At 44.2% G+C, this 20618-nt stretch overlaps 1 protein-coding gene across 1 annotated transcript; it reads right to left on the bottom strand.

Moving 5' to 3' along the window:
• Positions 1–1530: 1530 nt before the first annotated feature.
• On the bottom strand, positions 1531–19942 carry ERCC3 (ERCC excision repair 3, TFIIH core complex helicase subunit). Its single transcript, XM_083489438.1, has 15 exons — positions 19795–19942; positions 17756–17961; positions 15904–16140; positions 14878–14927; positions 14373–14508; positions 13854–14018; positions 12338–12542; positions 11582–11896; positions 10149–10333; positions 8068–8270; positions 5077–5173; positions 4754–4871; positions 3267–3385; positions 2438–2590; positions 1531–1935 (listed from the first exon to the last, which is right to left on the bottom strand). The coding sequence occupies exons 1-15, from the start codon at positions 19811–19813 to the stop codon at positions 1801–1803; spliced, it is 2343 nt and encodes a 780-aa protein (XP_083345564.1). The 5' UTR covers positions 19814–19942; the 3' UTR covers positions 1531–1800.
• Between the last annotated feature and the right edge of the window lie 676 nt (positions 19943–20618).

The following is a 20618-nucleotide window of genomic DNA, read 5'->3' as shown; positions in this document are numbered from 1 at the left end:
CCAATGCAATTCTGGGCTGCATCAATAGGAGTATAGCATCTAGATCAAGGGAAGTAATAGTGCCACTGTATTCTGCTCTGGTCAGACCTCACCTGGAGTACTGTGTCCAGTTCTGGGCACCACAGTTCAAGGACACTGACAAACTGGAATGTGTCCAGAGGAGGGCAACCAAAATGGTCAAAGGCCTGGAAACGATGCCTTATGAGGAACGGCTAAGGGAGCTGGGCATGTTTAGCCTGGAGAAGAGGAGGTTAAGGGGTGATATGATAGCCATGTTCAAATATATAAAAGGATGTCACATAGAGGAGGGAGAAATGTTGTTTTCTGCTGCTCCAGAGAAGCGGACACGGAGCAATGGATCCAAACTACAAGAAAGAAGATTCCACCTAAACATTAGGAAGAACTTCCTGACAGTAAGAGCTGTTTGACAGTGGAATTTGCTGCCAAGAAGTGTGGTGGAGTCTCCTTTTTGGAGGTCTTTAAGCAGAGGCTTGACAACCATATGTCAGGAGTGCTCTGATGGTGTTTCCTGCTTGGCAGGGGGTTGGACTCGATGGCCCTTGTGGTCTCTTCCAACTCTATGATTCTATATTTCCAGTTTAATTGTTATAACAGCCATGTTCTTAGGACTAGGGCCACTGTAGAAACTGAGCTTGAGGTTTTGTAAAAACCCTATACAGTGGTACCTCGGGTTAAGAACTTAATTCGTTCTAGAGGTCAGTTCTTAACCTGAAATTGTTCTTAACCTGAAGCACCACTTTAGCTAATGGGGTCTCCTGCTGCCAGTGCGGCAGAGCCGCACAATTTCTGTTCTCATCCTGAAACAAAGTTCTTAACCTGAGGTACTATTTCTGGGTTAGCGGAGTCTGTAACCTGAAGCGTCTGTAACCTGAGTTACCACTGTATCTGTTAAGTTTGAACTGATCCACAAGGTTTTTGGGAAGTACCCCCATTTCAAAAAGATGCAATGCAGTATGGTATATCTATACAGTGCCTATATCCCTGGTTTATTAGATCTGGTAACACCAGCCTTTATTTGTACAAAACATAGCAGGGGAAAAATTGCTTCAACAGATGATTGTCCATGGTATATTTAAATCAAGGAGGATTATACTCAAAGACCATCTCAATTTTCGTGTAACCTGTCAGTTTTTATTACTACATCTCCTGACTAAAACACCCATCTCAAATGCTTCTCTGGCATAAAAGGACCATATCATTGGCATAACACAGAACTGAAAATTGTTGGCTGTTGAGCTTGAAAAGGAAATATAAGCATCATGGTTAAGAACCAAAACTGCATATGTAATATGGCTCAACACTTCCCAGTCTTAGGTATGTGCAACTCCTCTCATCACTTTTTCTTGGAAGCCTATGGCTAGGGGAAAAACTAGATCAGAAGCATTACATAAGGGTCTGAAATCAATAGGACCACTGTTCTTAGCATGGCTGAGTCTTCACTGAAGGCATCCAATTTGAGGCACCAAGAGGAGTCAGAGGAAAAAGAGACAATGAGATGATTTACGGGTGGTTTTTGTACAGAATATTTTTATTCAGTGCTTTCAGATATCCGAACCTTTACCATGTACTTGTTACAAACATATACAAAAAATAGTTTCCTCAGCTGAGAATTATTCTGAAGTCATCTTTAAACTGTTAAATAAAAACTGAAAGCATTACCTATGAAATACCACACATAAATAATAAAGGTAAAGTCCATTTGTGAAATACGAGTTTGCTTCACTCATCTATCTCCTCTTCTTACAGGAAGACAGAGATGCATAATGCACTCTCCTTGTACTATTTCCTAAAGCGTTTGAAAAGGGGATGGACGTGTTTATTTGAGGAGGCCCTGCTTCGTGAGGCTTGGTATTCCATGTAAACTGTATCATCTGCTCCAGACATAGAGCTCATTGTGCCATAGTGCCGGGAAACCTAGAAAGAGAGAGGATAAGAATTTAGTAAAATCTACCGTCTAAGGCAGAGCCTGCAACCCTTTTTCACACAGGCGTCTCAACTGAGCGGAGTGTGCCTACACTTGAACAGCTGCTCCCATGTGGAAGTGGAGAGGCTAGGACCAGCAGAAAGTGAGATGTCAGGGCAGCAATGTCTGTTCTACATATGAAACCCCTACATTCATATGATGTGTGAACAAGATTTGTGATGGTTACACACACACACACACGTTTTATTTTCAGAGCTAGGTTGTGTCCCCTCATAATCATTCACCACCTGTATCATGAAAGAAACTCCCTCCTTTTATTCTTTCTTGCAGGATGGACAGGAATGGAGGAAATAACGTTCTACTTCCTTTCCTCTCATTCAACATGGAAGCCACTGAAGCAGGTAGAGGCGGTGGGTGTGGTGAGCGGCATTGAACATTAAATTCCTCTTTGCTCCACATCAAACTTGACAGGCTACCATGATATCCACTTGCCTGAGATGACTTTGAGCCGTACTCTCCTGCAACCACCTCTTCCTCAGCATCCATATCTGATGCTTGCAAAACCTTTTGGAGGAGCTGCTGCTGATCTTCCTTGGATGAAAACATAAGCTCTTCCTCCTCCATACCTGCAAGTTTAGTGATCACCTGAGACACAGGAAGGAAGAGAGATGTTACATACAGAAATTAACTACGCCTCTCATAGTGAAGCTTATGGATGCGGCATTGTACTGTCATTTGTAGGATGCCTATTTCACAATCTGAGGAAATAATGGGCCGGGGTGATACAGTGTTTAGCAGAAGAATCCCTGACTGGGCTGGCTGAGGCTGCTGGAAGTTGTGGTACAACATCTGAAGGGCACTATTTTTGCTACCCCTGCGTTACGGAATTGGACTAAGACTGGGGAGTGCCAGAGTTCAGATTCCCACATAGACATGAAGCCCACTGGGTGATCTAAGGCCTAACCCCCTCCACCCCACTCTCTATTATCCAGCCTATTTGGTAGGATAATAGAGGAGAGCTGTACATGTTGCCTTGAGCTAATTCAAGAAAAGAGCAGGCCGTGTGTGTAATAAATAAATTCTAGTTTGTATCAGTAACAGTGCAACTTCTAAACAATTAACTATTAAATAACCAAGGTGAAGCAACATACTTGATGTGATTGTTGTCCCACCTTTATCTCTTTATGAGCAACACAGAACCAGAGGTAATAAAGTTAGTGCAGTGTTACTGTGTTTCTAAGTTGCGGCGTTGTTGATCCACAGAACCCTCAGGTGCCAGTCACTGTAAAAAATATTGCAAGTTAATGGGGGACAACATTACCTTAAAGCTGTAGCCTTGATCTACTAGAAACCGTTGACGTTTGGTTGAGTATGCCATTTCTTGAGTGTCCTGGGAGACCAGGGAATAAAAGAAGGCATTGTACTCCTCTGCAACCATTCCTAGAGAAGTAGTAGCACATAAAAGCACGTCAGGATGTCAAGAAACAAACATTTTGTAGTTATCTTATTGCCATGTCAGCAGCCTACGATCACTGATAATCAAGTAAACCACCAGCTGCCAATTCAAAAGCTGCAGTTAGACAAAGGAAGAGCTCCCCTTAGATGGGCAAAAGTCCCAAGTGGTTATTTCAGCTCAAAGCACCCTGGTCTCTCTAAGTCAACTGGGCAGGAGCCAGGTTTCCTTCTGCCACCCTCCATTCAGCGTTTGCAGTAATTGCAGAATCATACCCTTCTGGTGTGTAGTGCACAAAGAATATTTCACATCAACCAACCTATACATGTCATATATGAAATCAGTGGTTTTTTGTTTGTATGTTCTGCATACCCAATATTTCACTTGAGTGGCTAGGATTATATTAGGATATGAGGTACACCAAAGCTATAAACCAAAGACACAACGCCGTTAGAATTCACTCCATAAGATCATGTAAAGCAAGTTAAAATACAACCCTCTACTATAAGCAGTAAAATTCAGCTATTTGGTATTAGCAACTATTCTTATGTTTCATATTTATTCTGATGTTTCCTTTCCCCCTAACAATGCCTTCATTTGAAAGAAACACACACACATCAATATAGGCAGGAATTCTTTATTCCATGCAATTACTTCCCATTATCCCTATGCTTAAACACTGGATAATTCTAATCTCCCCCAATCCAATGATATCTGTCGGGAAAAGCATGAGATTCTTAATCTCAGGGAAGTGGGTTTGAGCCCCATGTCGGGTGACAGATTCTTGCACTGCAGGGGGCTGTACTAGATGACCCTTGGGGTCCCTTCCAAACCTACGATTCTAAGAGCTGGGTGCCATTACTGCCAGCAGCACACTGCCACATGCATAGAGCCCTTTGCTGGTCAAGGTGTTAAAAATGATCAGCAAAGCAGCAGGAAGCATGTTCATCCAAGCCTCAAATCCTATGCCAAGATCCTAGTACTATGCAACAGACACACCTTAGAACTCTAACACTGCCGCCTTGGAAGTTCAGTAAGAACAATTAGAACAGAGCCCCTTGAGAACAAGGCCTGCAAAAGTGTGTCTTTACAAGACATACAAAATGCTAATGCTCAGTGTCATGTGAGGAGCGATTAGGCAAGAAAGACAAAGGGAAAGATGGCCCCCTACTGCAGCACGTTTTAGAACTACCCTTGAATTTTGTTTTAACCTGTGACCTGGAGCTGACAGTGACAAACTAGCACAATGGCAAATTGTACATGCTTAGCCGGCTACATGCGTTGACTTATGTTACTTTCATGCTTGAGTGTCCCATTAAAACAGAAGACTTTCAGGGGCACAGGCCTTGAGTTACCTTTTTTGGCTCTCAGCACTCGACCCAATCGTTGAGCCTCCTGCCTTCGAGACCCGCCGTGGGACGAAATCTGAATGAGGACATTGGCTTCTGGCAAATCAAAGGACGTGTCTCCTACCTACAATACAGAAACAACCTCTTAACAAATGTGTTGTTTCCGGCATTGAAAATAAAAGCAAACAACTCTTTAACAAGCAACGCGGATTTGTGGGCTACAGTAAATAAATAATTCTGTCAACATTATAGCCGTTTCACAGGCTGCTCAAAATAAGCTGTGTAACATCCCAAGCCAATTTGGTAACTAAAAGATCGCTTTCCATTACCTTTGAAATAAAGATGGTGTTGATTTTGGGGTTGTGTTTGAAATTCTGTAGGATCTGCATTCTTTCCCCCTGTGCTGTAGGCCCATATATATAGGGTCTAAATAGAAAAAAAGGACACAAAAAAATGTGATGAACTGGTGTCGCCTTCTGTCCCATGGACTCAGGTATGTGGAACAGGCATTACGAAGACTCGAAAACCATGGGAATTTTAAAATAAATCTGTTTCGTATATTTTCCACATTCCATTCAAAATACAAAAACACTTTGCTTTCCTTGCAGCATTCTTTGCTGACTGCACTGAGGACCCACCCGCCTGAAGATAAACCCATTCTTCCCGACACCCCTTCCAAAGAAATAAATCCAGACAGTTGTAAATGTTATCCGCTTGATGTGTGCCTCCTGACTCAACAGATCAGTGGGCTGAATTTATCTGCTAATCCTACATGAAAGGATAGCAGCAGCTGTTAAAATAAAAAAAAGGTGTTTTCTTTTGTTAAATTCACTGAGTTAGCACATTAACAGCTGTGTCCTCCCTTCCCCCTTCCCACTCGTGTCCTTGCATAACAAGCTGCCCCTGTGGATTAATTTTTTTCTGGGAGCGTCCCTGCACCCTTTGGGACAGAGTATCCAGGTTGCTGAGCCTAAAGAGCTTGGTCAAGAACAGCAACAAAAGAGACTGTTTAGGCTTTACAGAAGTAAAACCATCTAGGGAGGAAGAAATGTCTTGTTTACTTGGCCAAAAAGAAAAAGAAGAAGAAGAAACCACACAAAAGAGCAGCCGTATCTTTTTACAAAACCAAAGGAAGAGAGAGAAAAAGGGAAATATACAACACATCTGAGAGAATATATGGATTTCAGTTTCTTGGTAGATTCAGATTCACACAGGCCAGGTTCACATGCAGTGCCAAACAATGCTTAAGACTATGCAGATTTGTTGTCTAGCTCTCTCCAGACAATGTATGAGTTGCAAACCATAGAGCTGACCTTGGTTCCTGGTCGTGGTTTGTCTGGAAGAGAGCTAAACCACAAACCATAGTTCAAACAACACACTAAGTGAAACCATGGCCTGACATAGTAACCAGATGGCTGGTGAAGGGAGGGAGAATGGCGGCTTCAACCTCTGCTCTTTTGCTCGTTCATGCTAAACCATAGCTCGGCTTAGCATGACTTGAGAGTGAGGGCACAGTATCTCCCAGCTACCATGAGCAATTTCCCAGTTTTGTGCAGTAACGAGCACCACTCGACACAGTACTTCTATGGTTCCTTAGACAGCATTTTTGTACCTGTACATTAAACAGTATACCCTGTCCTGAGGCAAAGAGGAAAGGTGATTTGTAACTATAGAAACAAAAAAGCATGTGGTAAAACTTGCTCCCGCACTGCTGTTATGCTTATATTCATCAGCAAATATTGGCAAAGCAACCATCGCTGGGTTGGAAATAATGAACTGGTAAGTTTCAGAATGTAGGTCAATTCAAAACAAACAACTGTAAGCAGCTGCTCTACCAGGTCAGACACTGGTTGTGTTTGGATTTAATGATAGTTTATCATTAAAGGAATCAGCTGAAGTGAAGCTGGGGCTCTTGTGCTTTTGCTCTCCCTCTCCTCTTCCAGCACAATGACAGGCAGGTGGGAAGCTCTCCCTTCCATTTTTTATTAACTGCATCTTGTCATTACGTCCGAACTTGAGCACGCTGTGGTTAATCTTAACTACGGTTTGTGGAATCAAGTCAGCTTCAAATGATGGGTTAGGACCCAAGTTGTCTTGGTCTCCGCCTGTCCATATGCAAAAGCTTCCGTCTCCTCCTCACAGCTGTGCCAGAAGAGTACGCAATCCAGAGCCTCACCATAACTCACTCCAATAATAATAATAATAAAACCAGTTTTTCTTTACATCTTAATGAAACCAGTTGTACACCTAGCCTAGTATTGTCTGCTTTGATGGTGGCTCTCCAAGGACTTGATTTCTTCTGCATCATCTGGTCCCTGATATTTTTAAGTGGTGATGTCAGTGACTGAATCTGAACTTTCCAAATGTAAAGCATGTTACTATGACTGAACTACGGCCTACACGTATCTAATGTGACTTATTTGAATAAGTTTCCAACTGTCCTCACAATTCTCCACAAAAGATAAACCCCTTTTTAGAAGTCTAGAACAGGAATTTCAACCCGGGAGTAGTTAAAGCAACATTAAACAAGTTCTGTTGCTTTCTCTGAGCAACAGCACTTTTGTCTAGTCAAGCCCCACACCGTTGAACATTTCTTAATAAAAATCTCATTTTGTTCAGTTTAAAGTTTATGTAGGTATCCAGTTCTGCTCCTGCATAAGAGCCCACAGGGTATGGGGGGGGGGGTCAGTGTCACAGTTCTGCCAAGAGCTCCAAACGGAAAACTTCCTCTGACAGGGAGCAGAAGTGAGCGGAGGCCTTCGAAGTCTTGGCCTCCAGTCCACTACTCTTAGGCTCCATTGCTTTTGGGGAACAAAAGGCCAACACTTGGCCTGAAATCAGGTATTTATCCCACACTTCATGGCCTCCTGGTGCGCTTCTTGTGCTGTTGAATTGGTGAAGTACTTTGTGAGGCCCTCAGTTCCTCCAGCCCAGGGGAAGGCACCTTTAAAGGTCCGGACTCTGGCTCTATAGGCCCTGGTACTGTGGGAACTGGCTCAGTGTGCTCCACTCACAAATGGTGTTGGATACAATCTCTTAATTAGAATACAATTTTACATATGATCCAAGATTTGAACCCTTCCTCCAAATATTGCTTCTGCAAATTGTATAGATGTTTATAACACTCTCTTGCTCCCCATCACTATAGTTTGTTTTTTAAGAGGAAGGAGAATTAGCAGAAAAACCAAATGCCATTTTTGACAGCACTGGGAAAAGACTAAGTGAGTCAATGCTGTTCACCATGCCATTTTACTGTGGATATGAAACACATGGGCAACCATAACACATATATTCATGTTTACCCTTCATTCAATACTTACTTGCCCAGCCTAACTGCATACTCCTTCAAAGCAAACACATTGTCGGCAAAGACTATGATTTTGTCATTCCTTCGCTCATGAAACTTAATCAGGAACTGGCAAGCCCTGAATTTGTTTGGGTTCATTGTATAGAGCAATATCCTCTTCTTTGTTTTAATAGCCACATACTCTCTGTAGAACTCAGGAGACATTGGGCACCATACCTATGTTTAAGCCAAATAAAACTAAGTTAGATTCCAGTCAGAATATTTCTGTAAGATATTTCTCAGAAGAGAACTATGATAAAAGTCTATAAGGTTATGCTGTATGATAAAAAGGATGAAGGAACTACACAGCACCTCAACAAGAGCAGACATTTACAACATAAAAAGGATGTTTGTGAATTTTTTAAAGGACAGCTAAAAAGAGGAAGAAAAATTATTCACTGCATCCCCTGGACAACATAACACAATGCACTGTGTCTAATGCAGCACTTGTAAAAGGGAAATATGCTCTCTGCTTCACACTGCAGCCCCCCGCACCCCACCCCAAGTCCTTTAGTGAGGGTCAAGAATAGAGAGAGGGAAAATCGGAGAAAATTGGTAGAGGCAGCTTGTTGGGATGGGAGCCAAACCTAGCGTGAGCTGAGGATGGATGACTCACCTGTGCATCCTCTCACACTGCTACCTTTCAGCACGTGAAGCAATGCTTAATAAAAATAAGAGAAATGTGTGATGTCACACTCCCACCCCCCAATATGGGGTGGACTACTTTTAGTGATATTTCTGGGTTTGGGTACTTTAAGGCCTCTGGGTCACCCTGCCAGATTATCCAGTATTCTCTTTTTAAAATAAATGTTATTTTCCGTTTTTCAAAAGTTGACAAATACACACCTTACAAACACATACCTCTGATACAATTGCATATTTGACTTCCCTCACCCAGTCTTTTGTGGTTCCTTCTCTAATTTAGATTGTATAACACTGCATTTTCCACTTTACTCCATTTTTTTGGTTATTCTTCCATTTATCTTAGTACAATTTTAATTGTTTGGTTTAAATTAATCCTACTAATGAACGCGCTTGTATGCCAGAATTTTAAAAATATTCTATAACCCCCCCCCATTCTTTAAGATCCCCACCCCACCCCGGTTTCTTATTACACCTGCCAGTTTTGCCATTTCAGCATAATCCATCAATTTAATCAGCCGCTCTTCCTTAGTTGGTACAGCAAATTCTTCCCACTTCTGGGCAAATACCATTCTGGCTGCAGCTCATCCAGTATTCCCACCCTTATGAGCAGTAAACCTTGTGCAGCAGTTCCTGCCATCCATCTCTCTAGTTTCAAGTTAACAAGAAATAGTTCAGCTCACATGCCCCAAACACAGCGTTGCCTGATCATGCAATGGGGCGCTGCCCTCTGCTGTTGCTGAGGAGAACTGAGTGTTTCAAAGCAGACTGGTTATTTCACATGGTAAAAATGGGTTAACTCAAAATGCAACTTTCTGAGAGAGGATTTTTATATACTGTCTATTTGCAAGACGAAAGCTCTCTTCAGGCATTCTTCTTCTGAACTAAGCAAACGCTTGGGGGTGGGGAGAGAGGCACAGAGATGAATGTATTAGTTTTCCCCCTCCAGCAAATTAAGTAGGAACAGTAGCATACTCATCACTGCTGCCACCCTCCATGGTGCTTTTTTAACTCAGAAGATGAATACCAGAAAAGGGCTTTAGTAAGGCGGATATATATAAAAATCCACTGTAAGCAAACAATCGCTCAAGAGTGCTTAAGACTGTAGTATTTGTAGCATCTTCATTTTTCAGCTGTGTGGCAATAGCTGAAAAGCTAACAGATTTAATACTGGGAAAACTTGCCATGATTTGTGTTAGTCCTATTTCCTGATTTTAAATTCCATGATAGGGGAAAACTCATTGCAGAATAGGAGAATGGCCATATACCCAATGATAGACATTTCAGAGTTTTAGGTTAGAAAAAAGAAATTGATCTACAGAAAAAGCAATTCTGTGGCTACTCTGAATGTTTAAGAACATAATCAGGAGTCCAGGGAAGAACAACAGCTTTAAGGAACAAGGTATAATTTACCTCAGCACACTGGACTTTTGCAATATAGCCATTGTTCTGCAGCTCCATCCAATTGGCTTCATACAGTTTAGGCCCAATGAGGAAATTCAAGTCTACGATTTTGTCGTCTTCTCTGACAAGAGTAGCTGTCAGCCCAAGCTTGCAATGGGCTTGAACAATGGTCAGAACACGCCTGAACATTTTTGCTGAAGAATCACAGAAGAACAGATTATGCTTTGATTTCAAAAAGGGATATTTAGAAAGGCATTCAAGCTGGAGCGCCACATTTATTTTTAGAACTGTCAGTAACATGAAAAGGCTTAGGCAAAAATATGCCTATTTCAAAGAGCCACATTAGATTAGAATTTTTTTTTAACCAGGTGGGTTTAGTTTTACTCTAGTCTTATTTTTATGCTCTACAAGCATTAATCAAATCAAAAGTAAGCAGCCTCTTTATAATTTTTGAAGTTGAGAAAACTAGGGACAACCTACAAGATGGGAATTAAATCTCTATGCTTAGAATTCCAGGCTGCAATTCTATATATACTTCCCTGTAAGTCTGTTAAACTTAGTATGATATACTTCCAAGTAAATATACACAGACCACATCCTTAGTATATTAGTTGTTTAATAAAAGAAGAATTCCCAGTTGCAAAATCATATCATATTTCGGGGGAGGAGGGAGTCCATCCTAGTATGGAAAGGCGAGCACATTATTATAATTTTTAAAATAAACAGAACAATATTAAATTTCGTAAGAAAAAGTATGCTTTTTAAATTGTATTTTTCAGGGGGGTTTGAAGACCCAATATTTTTGGTGAGATGGTTTGTGATTCCACCCACCCCTAGTCCCGCATTTTAGAGATGAAATCTCCAAGTTTTGCAATACGTTTAGCCCCTGTCTAAATCTAAATGTCATATAGTGAACCATACTGGGTTTTCACTCCCTCTCCGCTTAAGAATAATGAAAAGAGAGGCTACAAAGCAATCACAGTCAAGTAGTAGGTATTACAAAAAATGCAGCTCCTACTTGTTTTGAGAAAGCTCACAAAGCAGTTTTAAGGGCAACTAGCAGCACTGCAATATGCTCCACCCATGTTAGGGTTCCGAAACATGTATTAATTTTTGAAGCCAGATGACAGCCGTACCTTGGACCCCGAAAGCCCTGGAACTTGGATGTTTTGGCTCTGGAACACCAAAAAACTGGAAGTGAGTGTTCTGGATTGGTAACGTTCTTTTGGCACCCAAACATCCGGCAGGGCTTCTGCAGCTTCTGATTGGCTGCAGGAGTTTCCTGCAGCCAATCGGAAGCCACACTTTGGCTTCCAAACGTTTTAGAAGTCAAATGGACTTCTGGAACGGATTCCATTCGACTTCCAAAGTACGACTGTAGTGCTGGATTTAAGACCTGGTGCAAATGAGATTGTTCACAGACATGGGCACGGTTCGTTTACCAGGGATGGTGTGCACTTCGTCGAGGATCATAAGGCCCCACTCTTGACTCTTCAGCCATTCCATTACTTTTTCTGCCTCCCACGACCTCTTTGTTGTGTGCCCCAACATGGAGTAAGTGCTGATAGCGATGGAGCAGCCAATTGGCTTGTCTTTGGCATCAGAAGTAAATCGGCAGATCTGGCTGTCGTCTATGGTGGACCACATTTTGAACTGGGCTTTCCACTGCTCTACAGAGACGGCGGAATTGCCCAGAATCAGGCACCGCTTGCGGACTGTGGAGGCAGCTGTGACTCCTACAAGTGACTTGCCAGCACCTGCAGTGGACAAAAAGACGGGAAGTTGTCAAAAATGTGCCTAAAATGCACCACAGCTCAAGGTGCGGAAGGATCCAGAATAGAAAGCGCACAAGACCCCAGAGAGCTGCATTCTATCGAGAGAACATCTAATAAAGTGGTCATATGAAAAAAGCACTTGTGATGCATGTCCTGCCTGTCACACAAATATGGAAAAGTTTAACTGGCACATCTGACCCAGGTAACACTCTCAAGACAAATGTAGATGCAAGCTGAGTAAGTCAGATAAGCTGTTCCAAGAGGAATGAAAAGAGACATTACAAGCACAAGAAATATATATCCATAAAAGTTCAGATTAGTGATTGCTCTCCGGCAAAATAAACACTCTCATATGTGTGACGAAGCCTAAGCCAAAATCAGAGAATTTGAGAAAGCTTTTTAACTTAAACCCAGCCAACTCACCGCAAGGCAGGACAATAACACCGGATCTAGCACGGCCATTCCCAAACATTTTTCTCAAACTCTTCTCCTGGTATGGTCGGAGGACAGCTGTTGGCTTCAAGTCTATATTAATATCAGGATTCACCGAATCATTTCTGAAATCATATTCAGCCAGTAGAGGGTATTCCAGATGGATACATCGCTTCTGAAGCTCTTCAATCATTTCCTTAAAAAAGAAGCAGGGGCAAAATCTTTTTTCTCATTTTGCTACTCTGCTATTCGCTGGGAGCTTCAGCTACAATCTTCCTGTAAGGCTTGAAAGAAGAATCTCAGGTTGCTATATCTGAAGCTTTTAATGTTTGACTATGTGTTTGGTGGCTAGGGTGGCCCATCAAGATGGAGGGGAATTATTATTATTATTATTATTATTATTATTATTATTATTATTATTATTATTATTATTAGCTAGCACACAAACACACATACATGCTGCAACACTTTGGGTATCATGGACAAATCTGAAAATGTTTCTCACATTTTATGAGCCACAACAAGAAAATCAACTCTCTCTTTTTAAAAATCACTCCTATGCTTTAATTTTCTAGCATATGTTTACATTTATATACTTGATTGATGTTTAGAGCTCCAGCTGATGGGGATGCAGAAAGCACTTACTACAGTTTTAATATCTAACCTTCATCCTGATCAACTTCTCAGGCTGAGTGCACATGAACATAAGGTAACATGTACTCTACGCTACTCAGGTTATTCAGGAGAAAATTCCTAATTTGCCTTTGAAACCAGAAGAGTGAACAGTATGGCCAATGGTTAGGGATCATGGAAGTTGTAGTCCAGCAACACCTGGAGGGCCTATCAGGTTCCCTACCCCTGCTTGTGAAGGAGCACACTCACTGAAGCCATGAGCTCAATCCAGAACTATTCTCAGCTCTGGTTTCCCTATGGTACAGACAGCCATACAATTTCTATTCTATTTCTGTGGAAGGGAAGAGCAGCCACTATTAATGTTCACAGACCAAACTAAGCATGAATTAGGATATTCTCTTTGGAACAGAATGTGTAGCCTTGGTTCTTCCTCTGTATACCTGTTGAAAGACCATTCAATATACTTTGCCGTGCTAAACTTAAGTTAACAGTTTGCATTAACATAGCCAAGATCCACTTCACCTTATCAGCTGCAGACAAATCATCATACAATAGAAATCAGTTTCTAAGGAACATTTGGTCTTACTGGTTTAAAGGACATTGTTCTGCGGTCACACAAAACTGCCAAGGCAGTTGGCTGAAGTATGGCATGCAAAACTGAAGATCACTGAAGGACCCACAGATACAACTGAGCCTGGGAGGAAGGAAAATGGCTCTTCAAACTAAGCAGCAAAGGGCTGACAACAACCATGGAGAACCATGTCCTGCCAAGTCATGCTGTTACTGCAAAACTGAATTAATCCATATTCAATATGATGTGGCTAGGGTACTCCTCAATGGGGGTGCCATCAAATTTATGGGGTTTTTTTTTTACCTGTTTCACTTCAAAAGACACAGTCTGGGTTTCCTCCTCCTCCTCTTCATCCTTATCCATTTGTTCGTAAAACTCAAATAAGTCAGCAGGAACACCTGGTTTACCCTGAGCATCTGTCCCTTGCGATGTCGAAGGGCCACTGCCCCCTTCACTAGACTTGGCAATCTAGAACAGAAATTCATCAGGCTAGAAAGAGGCTTAAGTTCTATCAATTACGGTAGCTGCTGAGGACCTTGTAAAAGACAACTAAGTAGACAAGTTGTACTCCAATACAGGCTGCAAATAAGCAGGAGCCCCACATCACTGCCATACAGCAGTGAGGACAGCTGGCAGAAGAAGAGAAGTAGAGTGTCCCAGCGAAACATGTAACCAACATGCCTCATGGCCATCTCTGATACCTCCAATGGAGTGGGAAACTCAATGGGATGAGTACAGCAGGAAGGTAAGCTTTTCTACAGCTTCTAGTCAAGAAAGAAGGGGACATATTACATAAAAAGGTGGTCCAGAATCTCAACGTACAGCTGATTTACTCGTGAATGTTTCAGTGATGAGTTCAGTTTCTTCCCCTTCTGCATTCCTTAGTCGGCAGTCTCTAATAACTGGGTCCTGGAGAAGCTGCTGAATGACTTCAGGGTGGGTGCTTTCTACAAAATACCTAGGAAGTAGAGAAAAGGAGAGGGAATTCTATAGATTTCACAAATGTTAGCAACATCTACCACCATTTTACAGAAGGTCTGCCTCCATGGGGCATGTTGCTCCTCTGTATGACACACTTTGCTAGGATGCTATGTCATATAACTGTGAAGTAATGGCACAGTTAATACTTGACGACAGTTTTTAAAGAGGCAGTGTGTTAAGAACATTGCTTCTCCAATCACACCGCTTTCTGCAATGGCATTCTATAACAGAACATAATTCACTCAAGCAGCACCCCAGCCGAAACTCAGTAATCAGCTCTTATTTGGGATTTGGGAATGGGTTGGGAAATAATCCCCTGCAACTCAAAAAGCAAACACCTGCTTACCTGTTGTGCTTCAGGACCAGCTTGACCTTCCCATAGCTGACTGTACAAAGCTGCAAAACAATAATATGCGAAACAACTTCTGAAGAAATTCAATTTGCATTATACACATGGTGAGAGTAATGTTGCAACTTATTTCACAAGATCACCAACAAGGCAGGCTACATGGTCAAGTTGCCTGAAACATGAAAGAGAACAAAGGCCTCACATTTTCAAAAAGTTAGTTTAGACCAGGGTTTCCCAAACTTGGGTCTCCTGCTGCTGTTGGGCTACAACTCCCATCATCCCTAGCTAGCAGGACCAATGGTCAGGGATGATGAGAACTGTAGTCTAAAAACAGCAGGGAACTGGAAACCCTGGCTTAGACCATGGGCAGCCAGGCCCTCTCATCCTCAACCATCGGCCATACTGGCAGCAGCTAAAGGGAGTTGTTGAACAACATCTGGAGGGCACCATATTGGCTACCGGAGATTTAGACAACTCCCACGGCCACATGAATCCTGCGCATCACACAGTAGGTTGCCCCACCTTCATTCCATGCCATGGCACCTACTGAAACGAGGCAGTGCTCACTATGTGAAGGATAGAATGCACATGAGAAGTTCTCCTAAATGTTATGCCCAGGGGTGGAAGACAGACACCATGGCTTAGCCCCATGATAACCTGATAGCAAAGATCCGCTCTCAGCTTTGACCAGAACTAGCTTGCAAAATCCTGGCCGAGATTCGCAGCAGCAAGTGGCTGTGCTTTTGCAGCATCCATAGAACATTGCTCCACTGAGCTACCTATCCACTTCTTCATGATGCCCGATCCTCAGTGTTTAGCTTCCTCCTTCTTTTCGCTGCTGTACTCCACTTAAATGAGTGACTTTGGGACTGGCAAGTCTCCACCACTCATCTATTGAAGATCATGTTAAGTTGTGCACCGATTTTTTGGGCAGCTCCAAGCACAGCAACGACTGCTGTTGTGTTGTTGTTGTTATATTATTAGTTTTAAAGTAAAACAAGCTGATAATGATTAACTGCTTACCTTGATAAACTGAACGATCCCATCTGGCACTCCAGTCTTACTTAGCTTCTGCAAATATTCGGTGATATCACTCGTTTGCAAGCCCACACTGACAGCAGCATAGAGGGAGTAAGCCGTCAACTTGTATTCATGGACATGGGTGGGTCGGCAAACAGGCTCAGCGATGGCGACTAGAAAATCCTGGGCATACTTGTAAACAGGTGAAAAGGCCTCGAGGAAAATATGGCCATCAGGGGCCTACAAAAAAGGCAAGCATCAATGGTAATAATACTTTTTATTATCTGCATGCTCATCATTATTAAAAGAATTTATTTCCCGCCCTCTTTTTTGAGAATACCAAGGCAGTTCACCAACAAATAAACCCAATGGCAACGTAAGAAGTATAAATTTGAATATTAAAAAAACTATACATAATTAAAATTCATAATAAAACAATTTCACCCAAAGCCAATTGTGTAGTGCAGTGTTTCCCAACCTTTTTTGGGCAAAGGCACACTTGTTTGATGAAAAAAATCTCGAGGCACACCACCATTACAGCCCCGTGACGTCAGCGCGCAGCGTCACGCCGGGAGGGACGCACGAAAGTGTAACTTTCAATTTTTTTCCCTCCCCCTTGCCGGGGAACCTCCAAGCTTTGGGGGTGGGGGGGGGAGGAGGCAGCAAAGCGAGGGACTGAGGGACCCTAACCCTAACCCTAACCCTCACCGATCACCCGGGAAAGCATGCGAACGAGGAGCCCCCGTGTCCTGCTCCCGGCAGCGGACGGCACAAAGCGAGGAGGCCTGGACAAGGCAGCACGCTCCCCGCTCTCGCTGCATCGGGGCTTTTCTCCTCCAGGCCGCTTTCGAAGTCCCCTTCTCCGCTCCCAAGAGCCGGAGCCGCTGCTTCCAGGCCCTGTCCGAGCCCCGACTTGTGGCCTCACTTCGAGGAGCGCCTGTTGCTGGGGACGGGGCTGCATCCCCCTCAGCCGCCGCCTCGCTTCCTTCCAGGAGACCCGACGGCTCCCCCTTTCCCGCTCGCCCTCCTGCGCCCGCAGCAGACCGAGACCTCCCCGCCCCCGCCCGGCTCGGCCCTACCTGGGCGCCTCCAAGCCCGGCCGGCTCCGCGTCGCGCTCCACGCCGGGCAGCTGCAGCAGGGGCTGCGCGGGGACGCGCGGCGGCCCGGCTGAGCACGCCCCGGAGCCGCCGCGCCGTCGCTCGCGAGTCCCTCTGAGAGCCCTCGGGACTGACTCCGGAGTCGCGAGGCGGCGCGTCGCCCAGGGAAGGGGCGGCTTCCCACAAGTCCTCCGGGAAGCAAACGCCCTCGCCCGCCTCCCTCCAGGCAACATCTCGCGGCACACCAGGCAACATCTCACGGCACACTAGTGTGCCGCGGAACACCGGTTGGGAAACACTGGTGTAGTGGTTGGAGCAGGAATGGAAAGACCCAGGTTCAAATGCCATGAAGCTTCACTTTGGGTGATTTGGGGCCACTATATACTGATGGCCTAGCCCACCTCACATGGTTGTTGTAAGGGCAAATGCGTGTTGTAAGCATCCATGCATGCTACCCAGAGCTGTGAGCTCCTTGGAAGAAGGGGGGGGGGAATGCATCACTTAAAAAGAACTTAAAGGGTAACGTTTAAAGGCACATATATTATTCCAGTCCATGAGTATAGGTTGGGACAGTTCAAGTCAGTGCAAGAGCATAATAGAAGAAGCACACGGGCTGCAATCTCCTCTCTGGGAACCTCTGGGTTCACACTAAGCCATAGTTTGGCTCAACATCACATGCAAACCAGCTCAATATATCCAAATACTTTGATACATTTCCTTTGCCGAAACATGAGCATTCCAAGTTCATGGAACTTACCACCCACAAGGGGCGTGAGGAATGATCAGCCTTTAAGAGCATCTGGTTCCTGTAGTCTTTCGCTCCATATTCATCTATTTTGTTTGAGGAATCTTCCACTTGCTTCCCTGCTGCCGAGGGAACTGCTTCCTGGGAATCTTTGCCTGAGATATCATATTCTTCTTCGTCTTCTTCCTCATAGTGTCGTTTCTTAGATTTCTTCTTATCTGAAAACCAAGGCCCAAGAGGTTTAAAACACACCCGCAACTCAGAAAACGTTTTCCTGCTAAACAAATCACAGGCGCTGAATTTTACAATACTATACTGTCTGTAGAGAAACCCATATGGAACCTCTCTGCCCTTTCTCTATGGTCCTCAGATCTAACCAGGCCTGACAGGGGTCCTAATTTGACTGGGAAGGCTTTCCCACAAACTATGCCCAGCTACTGGCCCCCACCTGACAGAATACGTGGAGCAGATTTAGCTGTTCCAGGGCAACTATTAGGACCAGACTTCCCTCACTCTGCATTCGCTTTTCTGTCTCATTGAGAAGGCTATAGGATACAATCAGCCTTTCCTGTTATTAGGGCAAAATTAGATTCCCTACAATGAAAATATTTGTAGCAAATGAATGTATAGCAAATAGTATCACATTCACATACTGAACGTGACTGTATAGCCTTAATGTGTTTCATGCTATTATTTTCTACATTCCAAGTAATGTCCACAGTGGCGTAGCGTGGGTTGTCAGCACCCGGGGCAAGGCAAGTAATTTGCGCCCCCTAACCCTAACCCCCAGATGTTGCGCCCGGTGCGGCCGGCCCCCCCTGCACCCCCCACGCTACGCCACTGAATGTCCATGTAAAAAAACCCAGAGCAAGAGATAAGACCCAAAACAGAGTGACGTACCCGATCGACAACCGGACACTCATTTGCTTTAAAAATGGAAGTAAAATGTGCTTGCATGCTAAGCACTGAGAATGTGTTTTCCTTCAAATGCATATCTGTCTGCTTACAACTTCCATGGACTAATACGTCTCTGAAAGTCATGCCAGACAAGAGTTTTTAAAAAAATAATTAGCAAGAGGCACAGACCGGGTTGTTTACACCGCCAACGCACAGTATGGAGAGAGAGGTATTCATTGGGCAGCAAGAGGAGTACCAGGTCAAATAAACCAAGACAAATTGGCCCTCTAAAGCAGGAGTGTCAAACTCAAACACATCACTGAAGGACCAAGCTTCCAATCCGGCCAATTCTAAGGAGTCACACTCCAAACATTCCACCACTGTTGCTCCAAAGATCTGTTCTCTCCATGCTCCTTGACGCCTATATTACTAATTTAAATGAACCCTAGAAGAGGCTAATGTTGAGACATTCAGTCAGCCCATTCACCCTGCTAAGCTTCCAAATTCTTTAGACATGAGGCTCTCTGGAGCCTTAGAAAGGCTCTCCAGTCTTCTTAACTGTAAGGGGTTGATGATAAAAACCTGGGAACTCCCTGCTGGAAGGGCCTGCATGTTATCACTGAACTCTAACTGCCAGTTCCAATCTTCGATTTGGGCCCCTAGCACATAGGTGCATGGAGAGATTCTTTTTATTCACTGTTTTGAAAAGCAGTAGGCAACACGTGACTAAGGAGAGCTGAATTTTCAAACCGATAAGCTATGCTTAAAAACACAAAGTGAATAAAAGAGGGCTCGGGAGCAAGTATAGCTAATCGGCGTGCCTAACTGTAGATACCGATTTTGTAGCTGCCAGAAAAAAGACGCCTTTTTACAGCTGCGTTCCCCAAAAGAGGAATGTGTTGAAAAAGACAGAGGCGCCTAAAAGCTCTCTTTTATTTATCCCGTCATGCATCCTACAGTTCAAAAGCGGTAAGGTAATCAAACCCTCCCCAACGAAAGAAAACAGTAGGGACCCCCGAGGGCTTCCAGGATTTGGAAATCTCCCTTGCTAGGGATGGGTGGGGAATGAGATCCCTGAGGACCACTCGGTCGGGACGATCTCCCTGGGCTCCGCTCCCCTTGCAAAGGAAAGGGCTGCCTCTCCGGCTCCTCACCTCGCTCCTTCTTGCCCATCGGGACGCGGCTTCGGCAGAGTGCGCAACGCTGCTTTCACGCCTCCCTTCCGCGTCCCTTCCCATTCGCCCCGCCGCTTCCGGAGCAGGACAGGGAGCGAATCCGGTTCCTCTCCGCCTCCATAACATGGCCGATCTGCGGGGGGGGGGGGGGGAGAGAGACGACAGGAACGGGGGTTTGAGCGGGAGGGAAAGAGGCGTGCGTCCCCAGGACTAAAGTTGCCGCGATGGGGCCTCTTTCAGCCTGGAGCCGCTTTCCCAAGTGCCCAGGAAAGAGGCGGATGTGCCGGGGAGCGCAGCAGGGCCGGCCGTTTGGCAGAAAGGAGGTCGCTGACCGTCGGGTGTCGTAGAATCGTAGAGTTGGAAAGGTACCCCGAGGGTCATTAGTCCAGCCCTCTTGCAATGCAGGAATCTCAGCTGAAGCATCCACGACAGATGCAGCAAAGAGCAGCCCAGAGACTTGTGGCACCTCGCAGGCTAACAGATTTATTAGGCAGCCTAAGCATCCGTGGGCTAGCCAGTGCCGGATTTACGTATAAGCTAAACAAGCTATAGCTTAGGGCCCCACTCTCTTGGGGCCCCCAAAAAAATTAAAGGAAAAGAGCACCTGGATGTACATTTCCAAAATATAAGATAAAAAACAAATAAAATAAAACCTACATACAGCAACAGTGTTTTGTGTAGTCTCCTATGGTGTAAGTAATGGGCCCCGCCTGCTAGTCTGCTCCCTAAAATATCACTGGTTTGCTCATTTCTGTATATAGGGTGCCTACATTCTGTATGTCCAAATGGCTTTAGATACCTTA

Source organism: Podarcis liolepis, assembly GCF_965112155.1.
Source record: "Podarcis liolepis genome assembly, chromosome: 1".
Taxonomy (NCBI): domain Eukaryota; kingdom Metazoa; phylum Chordata; class Lepidosauria; order Squamata; family Lacertidae; genus Podarcis; species Podarcis liolepis.
Note: the sequence above shows the minus strand (reverse complement) of the source record. Positions and strands in the feature narration are given on the sequence as shown.

Excerpts from the sequence above, each read along its gene's own strand:
- ERCC3 (XM_083489438.1), bottom strand. Across the intron at positions 16,141-17,755 it reads CCTCACGCCCCTTGTGGGTG|GCCCCTGATGGCCATATTTT; the intron begins GTAAGTTCCATG and ends CCTTTTTTGTAG. Across the intron at positions 14,019-14,372 it reads CATTCACGAGTAAATCAGCT|ATTGCCAAGTCTAGTGAAGG; the intron begins GTACGTTGAGAT and ends TTTCTGTTCTAG.